We start from the raw sequence: 19515 nt of genomic DNA on the forward strand, positions 1-19515 counted from the left end.
GTTCGAGCGCCACATAACTGGTAGTGCACTTTTACAAATATTATTTCGTTTGAACACCCGGGGGTTGTCCGAGTGGTACACTAACAAGGGTTTGATCTTGCAATCGCCACTTGCATTTGCACACAGCAACAATGTTAGCCTATCTTTCATTGGCTTGTGACCTGGCATCTTCGTCTCGTCCTTGGTAATGTACGTATTGGCTGGCATTTTCTTCCAAAATAACCCAGTCTCATCACAATTAAAGACTTGTTGTGCGATCAAATTTTGTTCATTTATGTACCGATCGAATTCCCCCACGTATTTATCGGCTGCAATTTGATCCGAACTAGCTGCCTCCCCATGCCTAGTAACACGATGAATACCTGTTCTATTACGAAACTTTTCAAACCAACCCCTGCTCGCTTTAAATGTAAATGAATCACTTTCACTGGTACTCGGACTTTTCTTCACTAATTCTTCATAGATATGCAACGCTTTTTCACAAATGAACGCTTCACTAACACTTTCCCCGGCCAACTGTTTTTCTTTAATAAATATTAAAAGCAACTTTTCCATCTCCTCAATCACTTGTGGCCTTTGCTTAGTTACCGCCGTAACTCCCGTTGCAACATTCGCCTTCTTAATCATTTCTTTATGCTTTAAAAACGTAGAAATGGTCGACTTCGCCATTCCGTATTCTACCGCTAAATCGGACACTCGTACACCATTCTCATATTTCGCTATAATTTCCTTCTTCAACTCGATCGTTGTTCGCACTGTTTTCCTCTTCTCCTTCCCCTTAACACTCATTACTTTCTTGGGACTCATTATGAAAGCTAAAAAAGCAATTAAAAGCACTGAAAATCACTAAATCACAACGAATGCTGATCGCGCGTTGTCTGAGTGACGCTCTCGAGAGAACTGATGCTTCCCGAACAAGCGAGAGTGGCCGAGATGGCGCGATCATCACAAAGCCCATGCGGTCGTCACGTGTTCGGCTGGTCGAGTACCGAATTTTTGGTCGAGCACCGCAGCAAAAATTTCTCGAAAATTTTGGTCGAACTCCGAATTGTTCGAGTATAGAGTCGTTCGACTACCGAGGTATCACTGTACCTAGCTTTTCTCGGACAAGGTTCCTGTAGATGAGAAAGTGCTGTTCTCCCTCCTACTGATATTCCTTTGAGGACTCTGTCATTTGGAGAGGAGCCTTAAGCTGCTTAGCCTCCTATGGACTTTAATTAAATCATGATGATTTTTTAAGGATCTTCGTCCGGATCTTGTAACTGCTGCTCCTCGTTCGCCTCACGTCAGAACTTACACTAGGCCTAGCTACTTCGAAGCCGTTGTTGTTAAGCTAGTGCTCTCTCGCTCTCCTAGAGAGCGTTACGTTGGCTAGGCGACTGGTTTTGCACCAGGAGGAGTTTCAGGGATACAGCCTTTGATTTCCCTTCTTTTAAACTGGCTTATAGAGCGAGAGTCTGATAGGACACGAGAGAAGTTCTCGGCTTGGGAGTTCATGCCTCTGCCCAGGTAGACTTCTCAATTCTGGTAGACTCGCCCTGGCGCCTAGCCAGGAGACGCTCCAGTTGTTTACAGGTCAACTTCTCAACTTTTGTCGAGCTTTTGAAGTTTTGCTGTACTATTATGCACACATAACAAGGCTTCCAGGGATGGTAAATGGTTCCGCCTCAGTCGCTAACCCCGTCTGTTGCCACACCTGCTCCCGTAGACCCTAAATGGGCTTTGCTGCAAGACATGCAGTCCAAGCTTGTGTCCTTGATAGAGGACTTAAATACGGTGAAGAACCTTCTGGCCAACAACCTTCCTACCGGTTGGTTGTGCGCCCTGTTGACGCTGAGGTATCCTACTCGCGTCTGCCAGTTGAGGTGGTTCCTCCACCGATGCGACCCAGTGTGGGTTGCCAGTCGCACGTTGACGTTAAGCGACGCTCAGAGGTGGTTGTTGACGTTCAGTGTGTCACTAGGAAGACGTTCAACAACCAGCAGAGGTGACTTGTTGTGACGCAGTGCGTCAACCTCAGCAACCCGGTAGGGTGTTGACTGCACAACCCAGACAGTCTAGACAGTTTCGGGTTGACGCTGTACTTCCTCGCGCTACCATGGTTGTTGACAGTTCACAGACTGTGCAGTAGTGCCATGATATTGCGTCCGGCTCCGTCACGCATGCACCAGTGCGACCGGATTCAGCGAGTCAGACGTTGCCCACTCCGTTGCCGTTTCCTCATCAGTTTCAGATGAGGAACCCTCTGATGAGGACGTTGCTGAACAAGACGATCAACCCCCAGCCCTGCTATCCATCCAGAAGATGCTGAAGAAGGAACGCTGCCCAGTCAGGCTGTGGATGAGTCTGGTAGGGACACTGTCATCCGTGGATCAATTTGTGTCACTAGGAAGACTACACCTCCGTCCTCTTCTATACCATCTAGCTTTTCACTGGAAAAAGGACAAGACGCTAGAAGCGGTCTCGATCCCGGTTTCCGGAAAGATAAAGTCTGGTCTGATTTGGTGAAAGGACTATATCAACCTTAGAGAGGGTCTTCCCCTGACTGTTCAGACTCCCAACCACGTTCTCTTCTCGGACGCATCGGACGTAGGCTGGGGTGCGACATTAGACGGTAGGGAATGCTTGGGATTATGGAACTCGAGTCAAAGGACAATGCATTTCAACTGCAAGAAGCTACTGGCAGTACGTCTGACCTGGAAAAGCTTCAGGTCTCTCCTTCAAGGCAAAGTGGTGGAGGTGAACTCGGACAACACCACGGCTTTGGCGTACATCTCCAAGCAAGGAGGGACCTACTCTCTGACATGGTACGAGATCGCAAGGGACCTCCTCACCTGGTCAAAAGGTCTAGACATTTCACTAGTAACGAGGTTCATCCAAGGCAACTTGAATGTCATGGCAGATTGTCTCAGTCGGAAGGGACAAATAATTCCAACAGAATGGACCCTCCACAAGGATGTATGCAAGAGACTTTGGGCCACCTGGGGCCAGCCAACCATAGATATCTTCGCAACCTCGATGACCAAGAGGCTCCCAATATTTTGCTCACCAATCCCGGACCCAGCAGCAGTTCATATAGATGCCTTTCTACTTGATTGGTCACATCTAGATCTATATGCATTCCCTCCATTCAAGATTGTCAACAAGGTACTGCAGAAGTTCGCCTCTCACGAAGGGACAAGGTTGACGCTAGTTGCTTCCCTCTGGCCCGCGAGAGAATGGCTCACCGAGGTACTTCGATGGCTAGTAGACGTTCCCAGAACACTTCCCCTAAGGGTGGACCTTCTACGTCAGCCACGCGTAAAGAAGGTACACCAAGGCCTCCACGCTCTTCGTCTGACTGCCTTCAGACTATCGAAAGACTCTTGAGAGCTAGAGGCTTTTCGAAGGAGGCAACCAGAGCGATTGCTAGAGCAAGGAGAACATCCACCCTTAGAGTCTACCAATCGAAGTGGGAAATCTTCCGAAACTGGTGCAAGTCAGTATCCGTATCCTCGACCAGTACCTCTGTAACTCAAATAGCTGACTTTCTCTTATATCTGAGGAAAGAACGATCTCTTTCAGCTCCCACTATCAAGGGTTACAGAAGCATGTTGACATCAGTCTTCCGTCACAGAGGCTTAGATCTTTCCAACAATAAAGATCTACAGGACCTCCTTAAGTCTTTTGAGACCACGAAGGAGCGTCGTTTGGTTACACCTGGTTGGAATTTAGACGTGGTACTAAGATTCCTTATGTCAGACAGGTTCGAACCGCTACAATCAGCCTCCCTGAAAGATCTCACCTTTAAGACTCTTTTCCTGATATGCTTAGCCACAGCTAAAAGAGTCAGTGAGATTCATGCCTTCTGCAAGAACATCGGATTCTCATCCGAAACGGCTACATGTTCTACAACTTGGTTTTCTAGCCAAACACGAGCTGCCTTCTCGGCCTTGACCAATATCGTTCGATATTCCAAACTTATCGTATGGTTGGAAATGAACTAGAAAGAGTCTTATGTCCTGTAAGAGCTCTTAAGTTCTATTTAAAAACCTTTACGAGGCCTGTCTGAAGCTTTATGGTGTTCAGTTAAGAATCCATCTTTGCCTATGTCAAAGAATGCTTTATCCTATTTTATCAGACTGTTAATACGAGAAGCTCATTCCCATCTGAATGAGGAAGACCAAGCTTTGCTGAAGGTAAGGACACACGAAGTTAGAGCTGTCGCAACTTCCGTGGCCTTTAAACAAAATAGATCTCTGCAAAGTATATTCGACGCAACCTATTGGAAAAGCAAATCAGTGTTCGCGTCTTTTTATCTTAAGAATGTCCAGTCTCTTTACGAGAACTGCTACACTCTGGGACCATTCGTAGCAACGAGTGCAGTAGTGGGTGAGGGCTCAACCACTACAATTCCCTAATTCCATAACCTTTTTTAATCTTTCTCTTGAAATGTTTTATTATTGTTTTTGGGTTGTCCGGAAGGCTAAGAAGCCTTTCGCATCCTACTTGATTTGGCGGGTGGTCAAAGTCATTTCTTGAGAAGTGCCTAGATTAGAGGTTTTGATGAGGTCCTTTAGTATGGGTTGCAACCCTTCATACTTCAGCTCCTTGGAGTCGCTCAGCATCCTATGAGGATCGCGAGGCTCAGTAAGGAAGACGTACTTAAAAAGGCAGAGTAATTGTTCAAGTCGACTTCCTTACCAGGTACTTATTAATTTTATGTTTGTTATTTTGAATAACTGCTAAAATGAAATACAAAATACTTAGCTCTTAATGTTAACATATTATGCTGGTCTCTACCCACCCCCCTGGGTGTGAATCAGCTATATGATCACCGGCTAAGTTTAATATTGAAAAATGTTATTTTCATTAGTAAAATAAATTTTTGAATATACTTACCCGGTGATCATAAATTAAAGGACCCTCCCTTCCTCCCCAATAGAGACCCAGTGGGCAGAGGAGAAAATTGGTTCTGTGTTGACATGGAGTACTTGAGTACCTGCTCGACAGATGGCGCTGTTGATGTACACCCCCACCTGTATAGCGATCGCTGGCGTATTTTTTCCTTAGGTTTTTCTGTCGGGCAGCAGAGCTGACAGCTATATGATCACCGGGTAAGTATATTCAAAAATTTATTTTACTAATGAAAATAACATCTTAGTAAGTTAAAGTATGCTACCGTGATGCCTTCTCTGCAACTTTGTTTAGGTTCAAGCTCTGTACAGTATTTGACAACCCCTAATTTAGTTCATTTGCATATTCAGTATATAGACAGGAAGTTCTTTTGAAATTGTAAATTTTTCATGCTTTAATGAATTTTTAGTAGGTTACAAGCCACTGTATGGAACTTGAAACTTCATTCATTAAGTATATTCTCACTAATGTGTTGGTATGGAAAATCTTTCTCTTTTTAAAAGGTATGGTAAATCTCTCTACATCTACTTAATAAATATGAAATATCAGCTGTATTACCGTGTGAGAGATTTTGGTGGTTTGTGCTGTAGTTTATGATATTCCTTGTTATTGGCTTGAAGTTTTTTTATTTAGGCTCATGTATATGAGACAGATTTTTTTTATTACTTTTTTTCTAGTTACCTCACAGATTTTTTATGATAAACATTCAAGTTCATAAGTACTTTGAATTGGTAGTATTATGCAAGTATAGATGAAGATGATGTATTTACACTAAGAAAAGAGAGTGGTGAATTTTTATTTAATTTACCAGTAAATTGGTGTATTTCAAGAACAGATACAAAATGGAAAATTATTTGCTAAGTACAAAATAAGAGATTGAGATTACCAGGTATAAGTCAATAAATAAGAAAACTGTGATATTAAGCTTGCTCTCAATTATTGTGTTTAGAGTAATGAAAGTACTGTAGGTTGTGTCACGGGTACATACACTAGTAATAAGGTATAAGTTATGAAATGCTCCTTTTCAAAATCAATATAATCTTAAGTAAAAATTTAGAGATGCAGTAACTAAATTATTATCATGTTGGATCCCAGTTTATTTCTAAGGTGTATACAGTATACTTGTGCTTGTAATTTTGTTAGTATAAAGTTGGAGGAAAAGAGTAATTTGTTTTGTATGAAAGTAACATGCTATGTACAGTATTTGAATTAAAAATTACAGTATACACTTTTTTACAGGCGGAATGGTGAGGTTACGCATATCAAAATTCAAAATATGGGTGATTTTTATGACCTGTATGGAGGTGAGAAGTTTGCAACATTAGCAGAATTGGTACAGTATTATATGGAAAACCAAGGACAACTAAGGGAAAAGAATGGAGAAATCATTGAGTTAAAATTTCCACTAAATTGCGCTGATCCTACTACTGAAAGGTAAGTGCAATTATAACATTAACTTTTTTACAACTTTTTATTGTGTTTTGAGTGAAGAAAAAGTATGTAAAAGTAAAAAATTATTTGTTTTTTTAATCATACTTATTTGCTCTGATGTGTAAACAAACCTTTTGTACTTTAAGTAGGGAATATGTTTTCAGCATGAGCTGGAATGGCTGTTGAAATCCTTTAACGAGGTGGTTAGATGACATGTAATGCGTGGTTAGCAAGGGTTGAAAAAGTTGTGTCCACTGTGGTGGTAGTGACTCCTAACCCCATGGAGACGTAGCTATGAGCATGTGGAGCCATGGCATGTATGACCCTGTATTTTGGTTATACGGGTCCCCATCCAGGCAAGACAGGTGTATACTGCACTGTGTTTTGGTTCTGTGGCCATGATCACATGTCACGGCCCCATGCCGCGGCTTTGGTCCCCAGTAGCTAAATGGGACTGGTTTTTGCCCCGGCACTGGGCCATGCTACAACTTTGTGTTGGGGGTTCCAGGGAATGTTGCTTGGGTCCCTAGGATATCACAGTAAGCGGGAGGGACTTTGGCATGGCCCCGTGCTTCAGCTCCCTGTGGCCAATGCCTAGTGGTTGTGAATCCGGTTCCCTGACTATTCCAGTAGCCAGGTAGGACAGGAGTGTGTTGTCCCATACATTCTTTTCCTCCCAGTTGATGGAGGAGCTTCAACACTCTTCTTCTCCCATTCTCCCACAACCTGAGATACTTACATAGGGCGATTTGAGAGAACACCACTTCAGCCTATCATTGTGAACTTGCATTCAGCGGAAGGCCAGGAGTTGAGGGCGGAGGGACTTCCTCCGTGCTTGCATGCAGTGGAAGGCCAAGAGTTGCGGATGTTGGAACCTTTACAAGGCATATGACTGGGAAGAGAACAAGTACTCCCTCTATCGCTGCCGAGTTCAATGCCAGGGATTATTCCCCCACTATTGTTGGCCTTTCCTGGCTTGCTTCAGATTCTGACCTTGGGATAGCACAATTTTATTCTAGGAGAGAGACTGAATTGCAGGAACATCCTGCCATACCCTGTTTCCTGGCTATGTGACTGGGTACAGTACTTGGTATTCATCTGCCCCAAGACACTGGAGCTTGAACCATTGTCAATAGAGGCAAACAATTCCAAGTCAGTGTTTCTTGGTGGACATCCTTGCTCACATTCGTGGGTGCAACGGTTGAAGGGAGGCAACCTTGGCTTTGCCTTTGGGGAGGGCCTCGATCACTGAACAACACTTTAGTGCCCCTCAAGGATCTGTCTAGCCTAGCCCTGGGTCGAGTTGACGATGAGATCTGTGGATCCGAGAACTCTCTTGCTGTAAATCAGTGAAACAAGATCTTGCCCTTTCGTTTTCAAAGCAGAAAACTTCTTTGCAATCTTGTTTTGTCAGCACCTTTTTCAGATTAACCCTTCAGTCAGTGTGAGAACTGACTGTATTCTCTCCTTGGGGAGACTCAAGGCAGAGAGCATAGGCTACTCTGTTTCTGAGTTGAAGGTCTTGGTTTGTCAACCATGGTTGCCTTCTAACTGGTCTCCTGGCTTGATCAAGTGAGCGCAGTTAGCAACTTAGGAGTCTCTGGAGAAGTTCAATGGTCTTGTGCTCTTTGTTGGGAAGGCTGTGACCAGTCAGCAACCAGTGGGTCAACTTGGTTTTTTAGGAGGAAGTATGCCTTTGTCTCCCCATTCTCAAAACCAAATTAGGTCAAGAGGTAGCTGTTGCTTTGTAACTCGGTGCAGCGTTTGTTAAGGGCTCTGAGCCTTTTCTAGACCTTGATCACGACTGCCAGCAACTTCCCAGAAGGAGCCTGTGCATGTAGTCCTTTCAAGCCACCCAACCTGTACCTTCCATGTAATGGGGTGGACGAAGAGGAATATGCTGTTGCCTGTGCTTTCCACCATTTTTACTTCTGAGAGTAGGGGTATGCCTGTCTTACCTTTGGGCAACCCGGTAGAGACATAGGGCTGAGCCATGGGTAGTGGGAGTCCTTCAGGACTGTTACTATCCTCTTCAGCCCCCCATTACTCACTTTCCGATAGTGTTCTCAACTATTCCCTCAATATTGCCAAGAACCCTGGCCTTGCAGACAGAGGTAAGAGGGATCTTTCACCAAAACTGACGTTGAAGTACTTGAGTATGCTGATAAACATGGCAGCGATGTGAGTCTGTTAGTCAGACTATTAAATCAACAAGCCCAAGGAGGTATTGCATCTGTTCTGTCCAAGCTCAGTGCTGGCAGAGTCTTCTTGGCTACATTTTCTCATTAGAGAGAGTCATTCCTCAAGTGGGCACCTTCGCCTGAGATCTCCTTAGCGCTATTTAAGGAATCAATAGTCAGCCTTCAGGGATTTCCCATCCCTTCTGGTCCCAGCAGGTCAGGAGACTTAGATTAATCTTATCTGTTGGCTGAATGAGGAAACCTTTACAGGGGAGGGGCACTCAACTCTCTACATCTGGACATGCAACTGTGTTCAGATGCATCGAAAGAGGGGTGGGTCGCATACCTAATCGATCCGGTTGTCTCAGAGGTGTGGTCAGAAGAAGCATCTACTCATCGACATTCTAGGCGGCTAGCAGCGTTTCTAGCAATGCAAGCATTTAACGAATGTTGAGGATGTATTGGGCAGTGTTGTTGCAATGGCACTTTCATAGTGGTTTACATCTAGCAAGGGGGACACATTCCTTTACCCTCTTTATGAGAGACAAAGTGGATGCACTGTAGGACTAGAACTTACAAAATCAGGGGTTTGGCCCCATTCTTGTCTTCAAGAGGAATCTTGCAGTCAGCCAGGTGTTTGGTTGGAGTATGTATGCACCAGACCACCTTCACATCCTTTAACCTACAGGAGTACTTGCAAGTTCCTTGACACCTTTTCACTTGGTCTTGTGGTGGCTGCTCAAGTAGTTGTGAAACAAGCCCAGTTCCCATGCGGGACAGTAAGTATCTTGCCTATGATAATGTATTAATATAAGCCTGGAATGAGGGCAGAATGACTGGCTCTTCTCCATTCTTGCTGCCCCTTTCTTATGGATGTAGTGGTAGAGGGAGAGGATGGTGGTATATATACCATCACATTAATCATCATATGTCAGGTATATTCCTTGTATATAATTGATTCCTTTTTATCACCTCTCAGAGATTTTGATGATTCCAGTGAGGTGTTATTGTGCTTGATGAGTACTTTGCATTTCTATGTGCACAGAAGTCAACATCTTGGACCTTATTCTAAATGACTCTTCATTAGCATTCGCATGCATAAGAAAGAAGTATCAAAATACTATCAAATTTGGCTTTGGAGAATAATTAAACAGAATACATATGAGACTCCTGTTGAGAGTGTCAACTTTGTTACCATTAATTTTAGCTTACAAAGTCAGAGGCATTCCAGAAAATGTACTTATTTCCTACCCATAGGCTATTTCAGGAGACAAATAACTAAGAACAACATTACTCATTGGCTCGGGCAGGATATTTTGATGGATTACCTAAATTTGATACTTGAAAAAGTAACACAAGTTAATGTGATTGTCCATGTGGTCACAATTCCTTCACATTCTTTAATTTTGAATTAGAATGTTGACATCAATATGGTGGTTGTAAAGTATGGAAAGCTTCTTTACTTCATGGTTACTCCTAAGGGTCCTGCATGACATTAATTTATTAAAATCATACAATTCACAAACATATTAGCTCTCCCATACTAGGGTTTCTGCTTCTTAATTGCAGCTCCCTGTATACCTTTAAAAAAAGGGTTCACATTCTTGAATCAATGTGTGAAATATTTCCTGTTTACCCACTGATCACTTTCAGCTAAGTCAGTAGTTACAACAGCTCAGTATTTCTACCTTAAATAAGCAGTGACTTTGTGATGAATAATTCTAATTCTGAAAAAAAAGGTTATGCAAATGCATTATATAGGATTCCTCTCCCCAAACTAGACTGTTATCTTAACCAGACAAACGAAGAATGAATAAATGAGTTGATTCAGACTGATTGGTCTGCTTGCAAGTATTCAAGGTTACTAGTAGACTTATATTTTCTTTTTCCATTCATTTTATTTACCAGGGGCTTAAGTTTCCTGAACTTCCTTTTGGTAAATGAAAAAGTCTTATATGTACAGTAGTAGGTTTGTATGTTATTAAAGAATTTAATATGTGATACTACAGTAAACTTATAAATTTGAACAATAATTTTTTCACATTACATTTTAGATTCTTAATCGTAATTTAAATTTCAATGTTTGTAACGATAAATTATGTTTACAGGTGGTTTCATGGTCATCTTTCTGGACGTGAAGCTGAGAAATTGATTTTAGAAAAGGGAAAGAATGGCAGTTTTTTAGTCCGTGAATCACAGAGCAAACCTGGCGACTATGTTCTATCAGTTCGCACAGATGATAAAGTAACGCATGTCATGATAAGATGTGTGGTGAGTTGATTAAAATTTATCTTTTTTTTTTAGTTTAATTCTTATATGAGTGCTAAGTTAAGCTTTAAAGATCTTCTGATTTTAATTTAAAGCTAAATGAATAATTGGGACGATGAGTAGGAGTTTTGGGTATACTGTACATAAATTACTTCATATTATCACAATTATCTTAATCACCTAAAGGCCCTATTTCACATTTGTAAGCCGTAAGGTCCATCAGTCTGTTATCTCAAACAGAAGACCTACAACAATTACTCACTTTACCATTAGGTATGAGCGTCTACTTGTGTAACACCTATATTGCTCATTCCCCAAGTATTTTTTCTAGGTGTCAATTCTTAGAAAAATATAAGTTTTAGAAGCATATCCGATCTATCTTTTCCATTTGCACAAAAATTTTTATGATGAATATCCTGAGGAAATGTTTTTATTACATTATGATTTTTTATATTTCTTTTGGCAAGGAAGGTATGTGGCATGACCATCTAGATCCATATGATTGAAAGGCACCTTGTTCTTGGTATGAATGTAGTGGGGTATCAGATATTTAAGATTTACCAAAATTTGGCAGATACAACCTGAAATTTAAAGTACCGGGTATCAGATAAGGAAAATCTTCCTTAAGTTTATTAAAATAACAGAAAATGTAACCAAACTTTGCTAGAAAGGAAAAATCAGAGTTTGACAAATAAAAATTTTATTTGACTGATTTCATCTACGTAGCATTCCACATACAATATGATATACCGTATAATACTATGTAAAGGGAGACATTTTAAGACCAGTTTTGGGTGAAAAGAGTCAGGGTTCTCCCATGACACGAGAGATACTTTTAGAATTATGAAAATATTTTTTTTCTCGACCTCTGTTGTGTTGTTGTTAGGGTATTCTGGTTGCATATGGTTCTTTAATAGGTAAGTAGTTTAGAAGGATTGACTTAAAATCATATAATATACTCATTTTAATTACGGTATGTAGTTTTATGTTTAAGTAAAATAGGAATATTTACCGGTAATTTTATCTTTATTTATTTATAATACTGTACTCGAGCTCTGTTGTGTGAATCTGTTGTTAGGCTAGCCTAATTGTCCAAAGCCTAGAATTTTCTATATTTGTACTGGTAATTAATTTTTTCATGTACATAGTAGTTAGTAGGGAGGATTGAATTATTAACGTATATGCTCAGTATAATCATACGATGTAGTTGTATGTTTAAGTAAAATAAAAATAAGCGTTAATTTTTTCTTTATTACAATACTTCTGTCACCAAAAACGTATTTCGGACAACTAGGAATACTCATTATTTGCCAAGAGATGGCGGTAGTGGTAGTTGTCCGAAACCTCAAAATTTGCAGGTTACCGGTATCTCACTTATGGTACACAGGAAAACAATGATGCAAACAAATTTAAATAAAGGAAAAAACTGTTTTTAAAAAACTTGAAATTCATGGTAGTTAGTAGGTAAGCAGCAGCTGCTCTATAAAAAACGGAAAAATCTATTTTTGGGTGAGATAGCCATGTCGTCCTGATGGAAGTTCCTTTAAAGTGGCTTCCTAGGGAATATTTATTAAATATACCTAGGAAGCTACTTTAAAGGAACTTCCATCAGGACGACATGGCCTGAGCCCAAAATTATATAGTTATATGTAAAGGTAATCTTATTAAAAATAAGTTTGTTCCAACACAAAATACTTACTGAGAACTACTTTCTTTTGGAGTCACTTGTGATCCCTCTTTTTCGACCAAGGTTTTTCCCGCCGTTACCCCCCTTACTCCGCTCTACATAGGCTTACCCCCGCTGCCAAGGAATGCGCCCTGAGGGCAGGATTAGGGCAGGTCACTGCTTCTCTGGGTCAGCGTCCTCATTAAGTTCCTTGGTCGTGAGCAGTACACAGCTCACTCTCGTCTCTCTCGATCCTTTGGCGCGTTTGCGTTCCACGTGTTTCCAGCGTGGGGACTTGTGTTTTTTCGTAGTGCGTTATTCTCAAGTGTTACAGTGCGTTCTCCCTGTGTATATCCCCAGTGTACGTATAGCTCACTAGTGTTGTGCCATTCGTGTGCGAACGATGGAGCATGTGCGCCGTTGCCCTGGGCCTAGAGCCGGAAAGTCGTGTGGGGCTTTCCTCTCAAAGCCAGAGGTAGATCCTCACTCCCTTTGTTCCACGTGTAGGGGGAAAGTTTGCTCCTCCGCGGACACGTGTCCGGAGTGCGTAAGTTGGGATGATATCCAGTGGGTACGCTACAGTACCAAAAAGAAGAAATCTTCGAAGCGTTCCCCCAGGAAGATTAGTGTCGTATCTTCGTTACCGTCGGCCAGTGATCGGTCCGACGAAGCCTCGGCTTCTCCGTCTCCTTCGCAGAGGAGAGGGCAAGAAGCCTCTAGTGTTGTAGAAAGTCAAGGCGTTCTTCCCAGGGTATCCAGTGCGAGGGAAGAACCAAGGGTGGGCCCCTCTAGGGCTAATGAAGGGCCCGGTAGTGCTTCGGGTGAGTCAGGCCTTGTGGTGGGGGGCCACGCGTCCTCTGAAGACCCCTTATGGGGCAGTGTTGTAGTATCAGAGTCACCTCCGCCCTCGTGGGCCGGTGCGTCGGGCTCTCCCCCGCCAGGGGACAGCCAAACTAGAATTCGCCGCCCGAGTAGCGATGCCTTCGGGTGGAAGCTACCGAAGACACCAGGGAGGTCACCGCTAAGAATGGACGTGACCCTGGACCCCTGGCCCCCTGGCATGGAAAGATTAGACTCTGTGACGACGATCTCCACGGCGGTTCCCGAGGACTTCTTCCAGCATTCGATCTCGGGCACCCGGCGTCGAGGTAATTCCCCCGCGGATCACGCTAGCAGCCGTTACGCGAGAAACGTGGCGCTGTCGGACTCGTCAGAAGTAGACTCATCCTCCGAGGAGGAAGTCAGGGGGAAAGGACGCAGGAGAAGGGAACTGTCCGAGAGCGAACATTCCCGCTCTAGGTCAAGGTCGCGGCCTAGCAAGAAGCGCTCCCGCTCCCATTCTCGTAGGTATAGGAGAAATGTCTCTCCCGGGGGCGCCTGGGTCTACGTACCTTCAGGAGAGTCCAAGAGGCTCCATTCACCAGACCCTCGATCCAGCGAACGTGCGTCTAGGCTGCCGCTCTCTACGCACAGCCTAGAACCGCGCGACCTGGCACGCAGGAAAGACCTCTCGCAGAAGCATAAGTCCTCGAGGCCTCCGGTTCACCCCGCCCAGCGGGGGGAAACGCGCTTCTTTGCAGGCAGCCTGACCGAACCAGCCCAGCTGGTGCGGTCATCGAGTAAGAAGGAACGGTTCCTGTTGTCGGGTCAGCCCACCGGGACCGTGACTTCCGCTTCCAGAGCCTTCGGGCAACCGAGGGCCCTCCCTGAGCCGGTGGTACCCACCTTGCAGCGAGATCCACCCTCTTACGGATCTCACTACAGTTACAGGGCGGCCCCCCCTGGACCCAAGGGCTGGACGACCGGTCTGCCGAACCAGCAACCCGGCGCCCCCACTCCAGGCCGAGGCCTCGGCTGACGGAGGAGAAGCTCCCCCGTCGGAGGACTCCGCATATAGAAGATTGGTGGGCCTCATCAGGAGGCACCATGGGATTACGGAACCCTCGGCGCCAAAGGGGGACTCCTGGAGATCAAGCCTCCTGAGAATTACCCATCACGCCACCCTTCCGAAGTCCTCCCTGGCCCTTCCTCTTGCCCCAGACCTAGTACTAGGTCAAGAGTACATAGACAACTTGGTGGCCAGCAATGCGGAAGCCCCCAAGTCCCAGAGTGCCTCGAAACTGCTCCAGGGCCTCAAAGCGCAAGGGAAAGTATACATTCCGGAAGGGCGGCGCCCAGGCCCCTGTAGAGTGGACCCGGCCTTGGACATCCTAGGACAAGGCGGCTCAGACGAAAAGGCCTCGTCAGCCCCGGTTTCCTTCTCTCCTACGGAAGCCGCCATGATGGAGGAGATGTCGCGGGACCTGGTTAACGTCTCCTCATGGCTGGACTGGTGGGCCTCCACTTTAGTAAACGTGCAAGCCTCCGTCGACCCCGAAGATCCTGAACAGCAAAGCCTCCTGACAGACCTTCTCACCTCCGGGGGGAAAACTCTTAAGTTTCTATCGTACCAGGCGCTCGCCCTGACGGCCAACTGGGTCCTAAGGAAACGAGACACGGTCCTAGCTAAGGTATCGAGGAGGATCCCGGACAGAAAGGCCCGAGCTGTACGTAGCCTACCCTTGTGGGGCGAGTCTCTGTTCCCATTAAAAGAGCTGGAGAACCTGATGGAGAAAGTGTCTAAGAAGAAAGAGGCCAACGTCCCCAGACCTGCGTCGTCTAAAAGGCCGCCATACAGGAGGGCCGCCTCAGATAGCGCCGTGACTCCTCAGGCCGCCCCCAACACTTCGAGCCCTTCCTCCTCCTGGACAACAACTCCTCAGCCCTCCCGCAGAGGAGCACCAGCTTCTTCCAGCTCCTTCAGGTCGGGTTACTCCTCCTCTAGGAGAGGCAGATCAGGCCGCCTCTCTAGGAGAAGGTAGAGGGAGAGGCCCCCTACTCCCGCCCAAGCCTCGGGTTGGGGGATGCCTCAGACCGCATTGGCAAGCATGGAAGGCACAAGGAGCGGATCCTTGGACGGTGTCCGTCCTGAAGGAAGGCTACAGGCTCCCCTTCATAGCGGAGCCACCCCCTCTTATTCCAGCCAGCCAGACAGAATGGTTGGCCCCCAGAGACCCGATGAAAAGGGCCACCCTTCAAGAGGAGATTTCCTCCATGTTAGAGAAGGGGGCCAGGGAAGAGGTCCTTCTCCCAGGCCCAGGCTTCTACAGCCGCCTATTCCTGGTAGAGAAAGCAACGGGGGGGTGGAGACCCGTGATAGACCTGTCGGCCCTCAACAAGTTCGTCAGGAAGACGGACTTCAAGATGGACACCCCAAAATCCGTCCTGCTGTCCTTGAGGGAGAAAGATTATATGATGACTGTCGACCTCAAGGACGCATACTTCCAGATCCCTGTCCACCTGTCGAGTCGGAAGTTCCTCCGGGTAAAATGGGGTTCCCAGATCCTGCAGTTCAAGACCCTTTGCTTCGGTCTGTCGACGGCCCCTCAAGTGTTCACGAGGGTCTTCGCGACAGTCTCAGTGTGGGCTCACGAACGAGGTATCCGTCTCATCAGATACCTGGACGACTGGTTGCTCCTTTCCAACTCAAGGGCCCTCTTGGAGGAGCAAGGGAGAAACCTCCTCCAGTTTTGCAGGAATCTGGGAATCGTAATCAATCTGGAAAAGTCGAACTTAACACCATCCAACAGAATGGGATACTTGGGGATGACGTTGGATACCGTGCAGGGGAAGGTTTTCCCTTCGGAAGACAGGATACGGAACCTCAAGCACATCATTCAGCCGTTCCTGTCAGAACATTCCAGGAGGGCGAGAGACTGGCAGAGACTTATAGGTCCCCTGGTCTCATTGGAGAAACTGGTTCCCCAAGGGAGGATGAGGCTCAGACCCATTCAATGGAACCTCAAGAGCCTCTGGTCCCAGACAGACTCCCAGAAGGCGTTAATTCCAGTCCTTCCAGACACGAGAACCTCCCTAGAATGGTGGCACTGCCAGTCGATCTCCCTCAAGGGGATGCCCCTCGGGTCCAGTCCCCCCGAGTACCTCCTGTTCACAGACGCCTCCAACCAAGGGTGGGGGGCCCACCTTCTGGAAGAGACAGCACGCGGTACCTGGTCGGAGAGCGAAAAGCGTCTACACATCAATGTCCTAGAACTAAGAGCAGTCCAGAAGGCATGTCTTCACTTTGCAAGTCGGCTAAAGGGAAACACCGTGGCGTTAATGTGCGACAACGCCACAGTAGTGGCCTACATAAAGAAGCAAGGGGGCATGAGATCGAAAGAACTGTGCGACCTCGCCATAAGCATCCTACATTGGGCAGACGAGCAGCAAGTGGTGCTGCTAGCAAGGTTCATCCCCGGGAAGAAAAACGTTCTGGCCGACGGCCTCAGCAGAATGGGTGAAATAGTGGGGACAGAGTGGTCTCTACACCCAGAAGTAGCCAGACTCATCATTCAACGCTGGGGCTCCCCGGTGATGGACCTCTTTGCAACAAAGCTCAACGCCCAACTACCGGTCTATTGCTCCCCGGTCCCAGACCAAAAGGCAGCCCTAGAAGACGCCTTCCAGCACAAGTGGGACAACCTGGATGTGTACGCTTTTCCCCCCTTCACGTTGATAAGACAGGTACTCAACAGAGTAAGGGCCTCCCGAAACCTGAGGATGACTTTGGTAGCGCCCTGGTGGCCGGAGAGAGAGTGGTTCGTGGACCTAAAAGACCTAGCGAGCCAACCACCTTGGCCTCTGCCCGCCAGGTCAGACCTCCTGCACCAACCGCACTTCTTCAGGCTCCACGACAACCCTCTCTCTCTTCGCCTTCACGCCTGGAGACTATCGAGCGGCTCCTGAAGAAGGAGGGGTACTCCGCCACCACAGCTAAGAGAATGTCCCTATACGTGAGGAGATCCTCGACCGCGGTATACCAGGCGAAGTGGGCCTCCTTCACGAAGTGGTGCTCGGAGAAACACATTAGACCTCTTAAAGCTTCGGTCCCGGACATAGCTGAGTTTCTGGTGTATCTTAGAGATAAAGTGGGAATGTCAATTCCGGCCATTAAAGGAGTTCGAGCCGCCTTAGGCCAAGTCTTCCTCCTGAAAGGCATCGACCTGGGGACCTCGAGACACATAGCGATGCTGATCAGGAGTTTCGAGCAATCCTGCCCCCCTCAAGCTAGGAGAGTGCCCAGGTGGGACCTAGCCAAGGTCTTGAAGATGCTAAGTCGTCCTCCCTTTGAACCCCTGAAAGATATCGGGGACAAAGACCTCACCCTCAAGACCGTCTTCTTGCTAGCCTTAGCTTCGGCTAAGAGAGTGGGCGAGATCCATGGTCTGTCTTACGACGTTTCGCACTCCAAAGGGTGGAAGGAAGTGTCCTTCAGGTTCGTGCCCTCCTTTGTGGCGAAGACTCAGAACCCAGCAGTCTGGGACCCGAGGTTTGAAGGTTTCTCAATTCCGGCCATTCCCAAGACGGGCATTACGGAAGACTTGAAGTTATGCCCGGTACGGACGCTCAGAAAATACCTGGAAAGGACAGCTCATCTCCGACCAGGTATCAAGAACCTCTTCGTTTCCACAGGTTTTAATAGGAAGCAAGTTTCCAAGAACACCATTTCCTTCTGGCTGAGACAAGTCATCGCTAGAGCCTATGAAGAGGATAAAATGGCAGTGCCAGGCACTCCCCGCCCCCATGACATCAGGGGTCTGAGCACCTCCTTGGCCTTTGAGAGAAACATGGCGGTGGGGCAGATCCTGCAGGCAGGCACTTGGTCGCACCAGTCGACCTTTACTGCCCACTACCTCAAGAATTATTCAAGAAAATCCTTGGACGGGTTCTCCATTGGGACAGTCATTGCCGCCCTCCAAGCTGTGTAGCGGTAGGCCAGAGGCTGTCCCCAACGATTAACAAATTCTTCGCGACTACATCAGGAGAAAATCGTCAGAAGAAGTTTTAAGAGGTGAGTCTTAGATAATAGCGTAAGGTTCCGCAGTTACCCTCGCTCCGCACTCTGATAGGCCCCCGCATTCCATAGCCCTCTAGGCACTACGTGCCGAGTCAAGTGTCAGAATAGCACTCCCGCCTCCTAAAGTATAAGTCTCCAAAAGAAAGTAGTTCTCGGTAAGTATTTTGTGTTGGAACAAATCAAAAATTTTAAGTAATTTTTATTTTTCCTAACATACTTACCGAGAACTACTTTCGGGTAATGGCCCTCCCTTCCATCCCCGAGTGCCATCCTTCCATTGCCAAGTTGGGCTAAGCGACGAACTTAATGAGGACGCTGACCCAGAGAAGCAGTGACCTGCCCTAATCCTGCCCTCAGGGCGCATTCCTTGGCGGCGGGGGTAAGCCTATGTAGAGCGTAGTAAGGGGGGTAACGGCGGGAAAAACCTTGGTCGAGAAAGAGGGATCACAAGTGACCCCAAAAGAAAGTAGTTCTCGGTAAGTATGTTAGGAAAAATAAAAATTACTTAAGATTTTTGATATTTCATTTTATCTTAAATGCAAAAACATGTTTTCGTAGTTGCAAAATATTGAGTGAGAATAGGAGGAAAAAGGTTAGGAACAACGAAATGTAAACATTGAATGAATAATGTAAAAATTGTGTTCAAACTCAGGAAATGTTTTATTTTCATACTTTCTTAAATAGAAATCCAGCTTATTTTATAAACTAAAACTTAAATTTATAACAGTAACAACAATAAAGATTATAATATGTGTGGTAAGATTTATGATAAAAGTGTAGCAACATTAGGCTGGCCTTTAAATTGCCATTTGCCTATTACATGGAGTATACTGTTTGATAAAAATTTTTGGGTTCACCCTTTACATGGGGTTGTCCTTTACACAGTAATATATGGTAATAGATTAAAGTTATTCCTATGCTAATACAAACTTCTGAGTCATTTGTGTGGGTTACTCTTAGTTTCATTTTCTGAACAACCAGACAATCAAAGAAAAATTATTTGATTGCATCATTCTTATATTTGCTAAGCAACCACTGTGCTTGTGGCCTGCTTATGACATTAACCACTGCACTCCTGGTTGGGAAGTTAAGGGGACATACATCATTTCCTCTCTGCAATCAGACATCCATATTCACCCTCGATACCCTTATAGCGCTTGTGCCTTTTGTCTTTAATA

The 19515-nt window shown here is 45.7% G+C and overlaps 1 protein-coding gene across 7 annotated transcripts in view; it reads left to right on the forward strand.

Moving 5' to 3' along the window:
* LOC137616404 (tyrosine-protein phosphatase non-receptor type 11-like) overlaps nt 1-19515 on the forward strand; it is a 284273-nt gene that overhangs the window by 151909 nt on the left and 112849 nt on the right. For all 7 annotated transcript variants that reach the window (XM_068346127.1, XM_068346125.1, XM_068346128.1 and 4 more), the window contains 2 exons: nt 6136-6330; nt 10616-10778. In XM_068346127.1, coding sequence (XP_068202228.1) covers nt 6136-6330; nt 10616-10778 — 358 coding nt within the window. The remainder of the gene's footprint in view (nt 1-6135; nt 6331-10615; nt 10779-19515) is intronic.

This window comes from Palaemon carinicauda, chromosome 22 (genome assembly GCF_036898095.1).
Source record: "Palaemon carinicauda isolate YSFRI2023 chromosome 22, ASM3689809v2, whole genome shotgun sequence".
Taxonomy (NCBI): domain Eukaryota; kingdom Metazoa; phylum Arthropoda; class Malacostraca; order Decapoda; family Palaemonidae; genus Palaemon; species Palaemon carinicauda.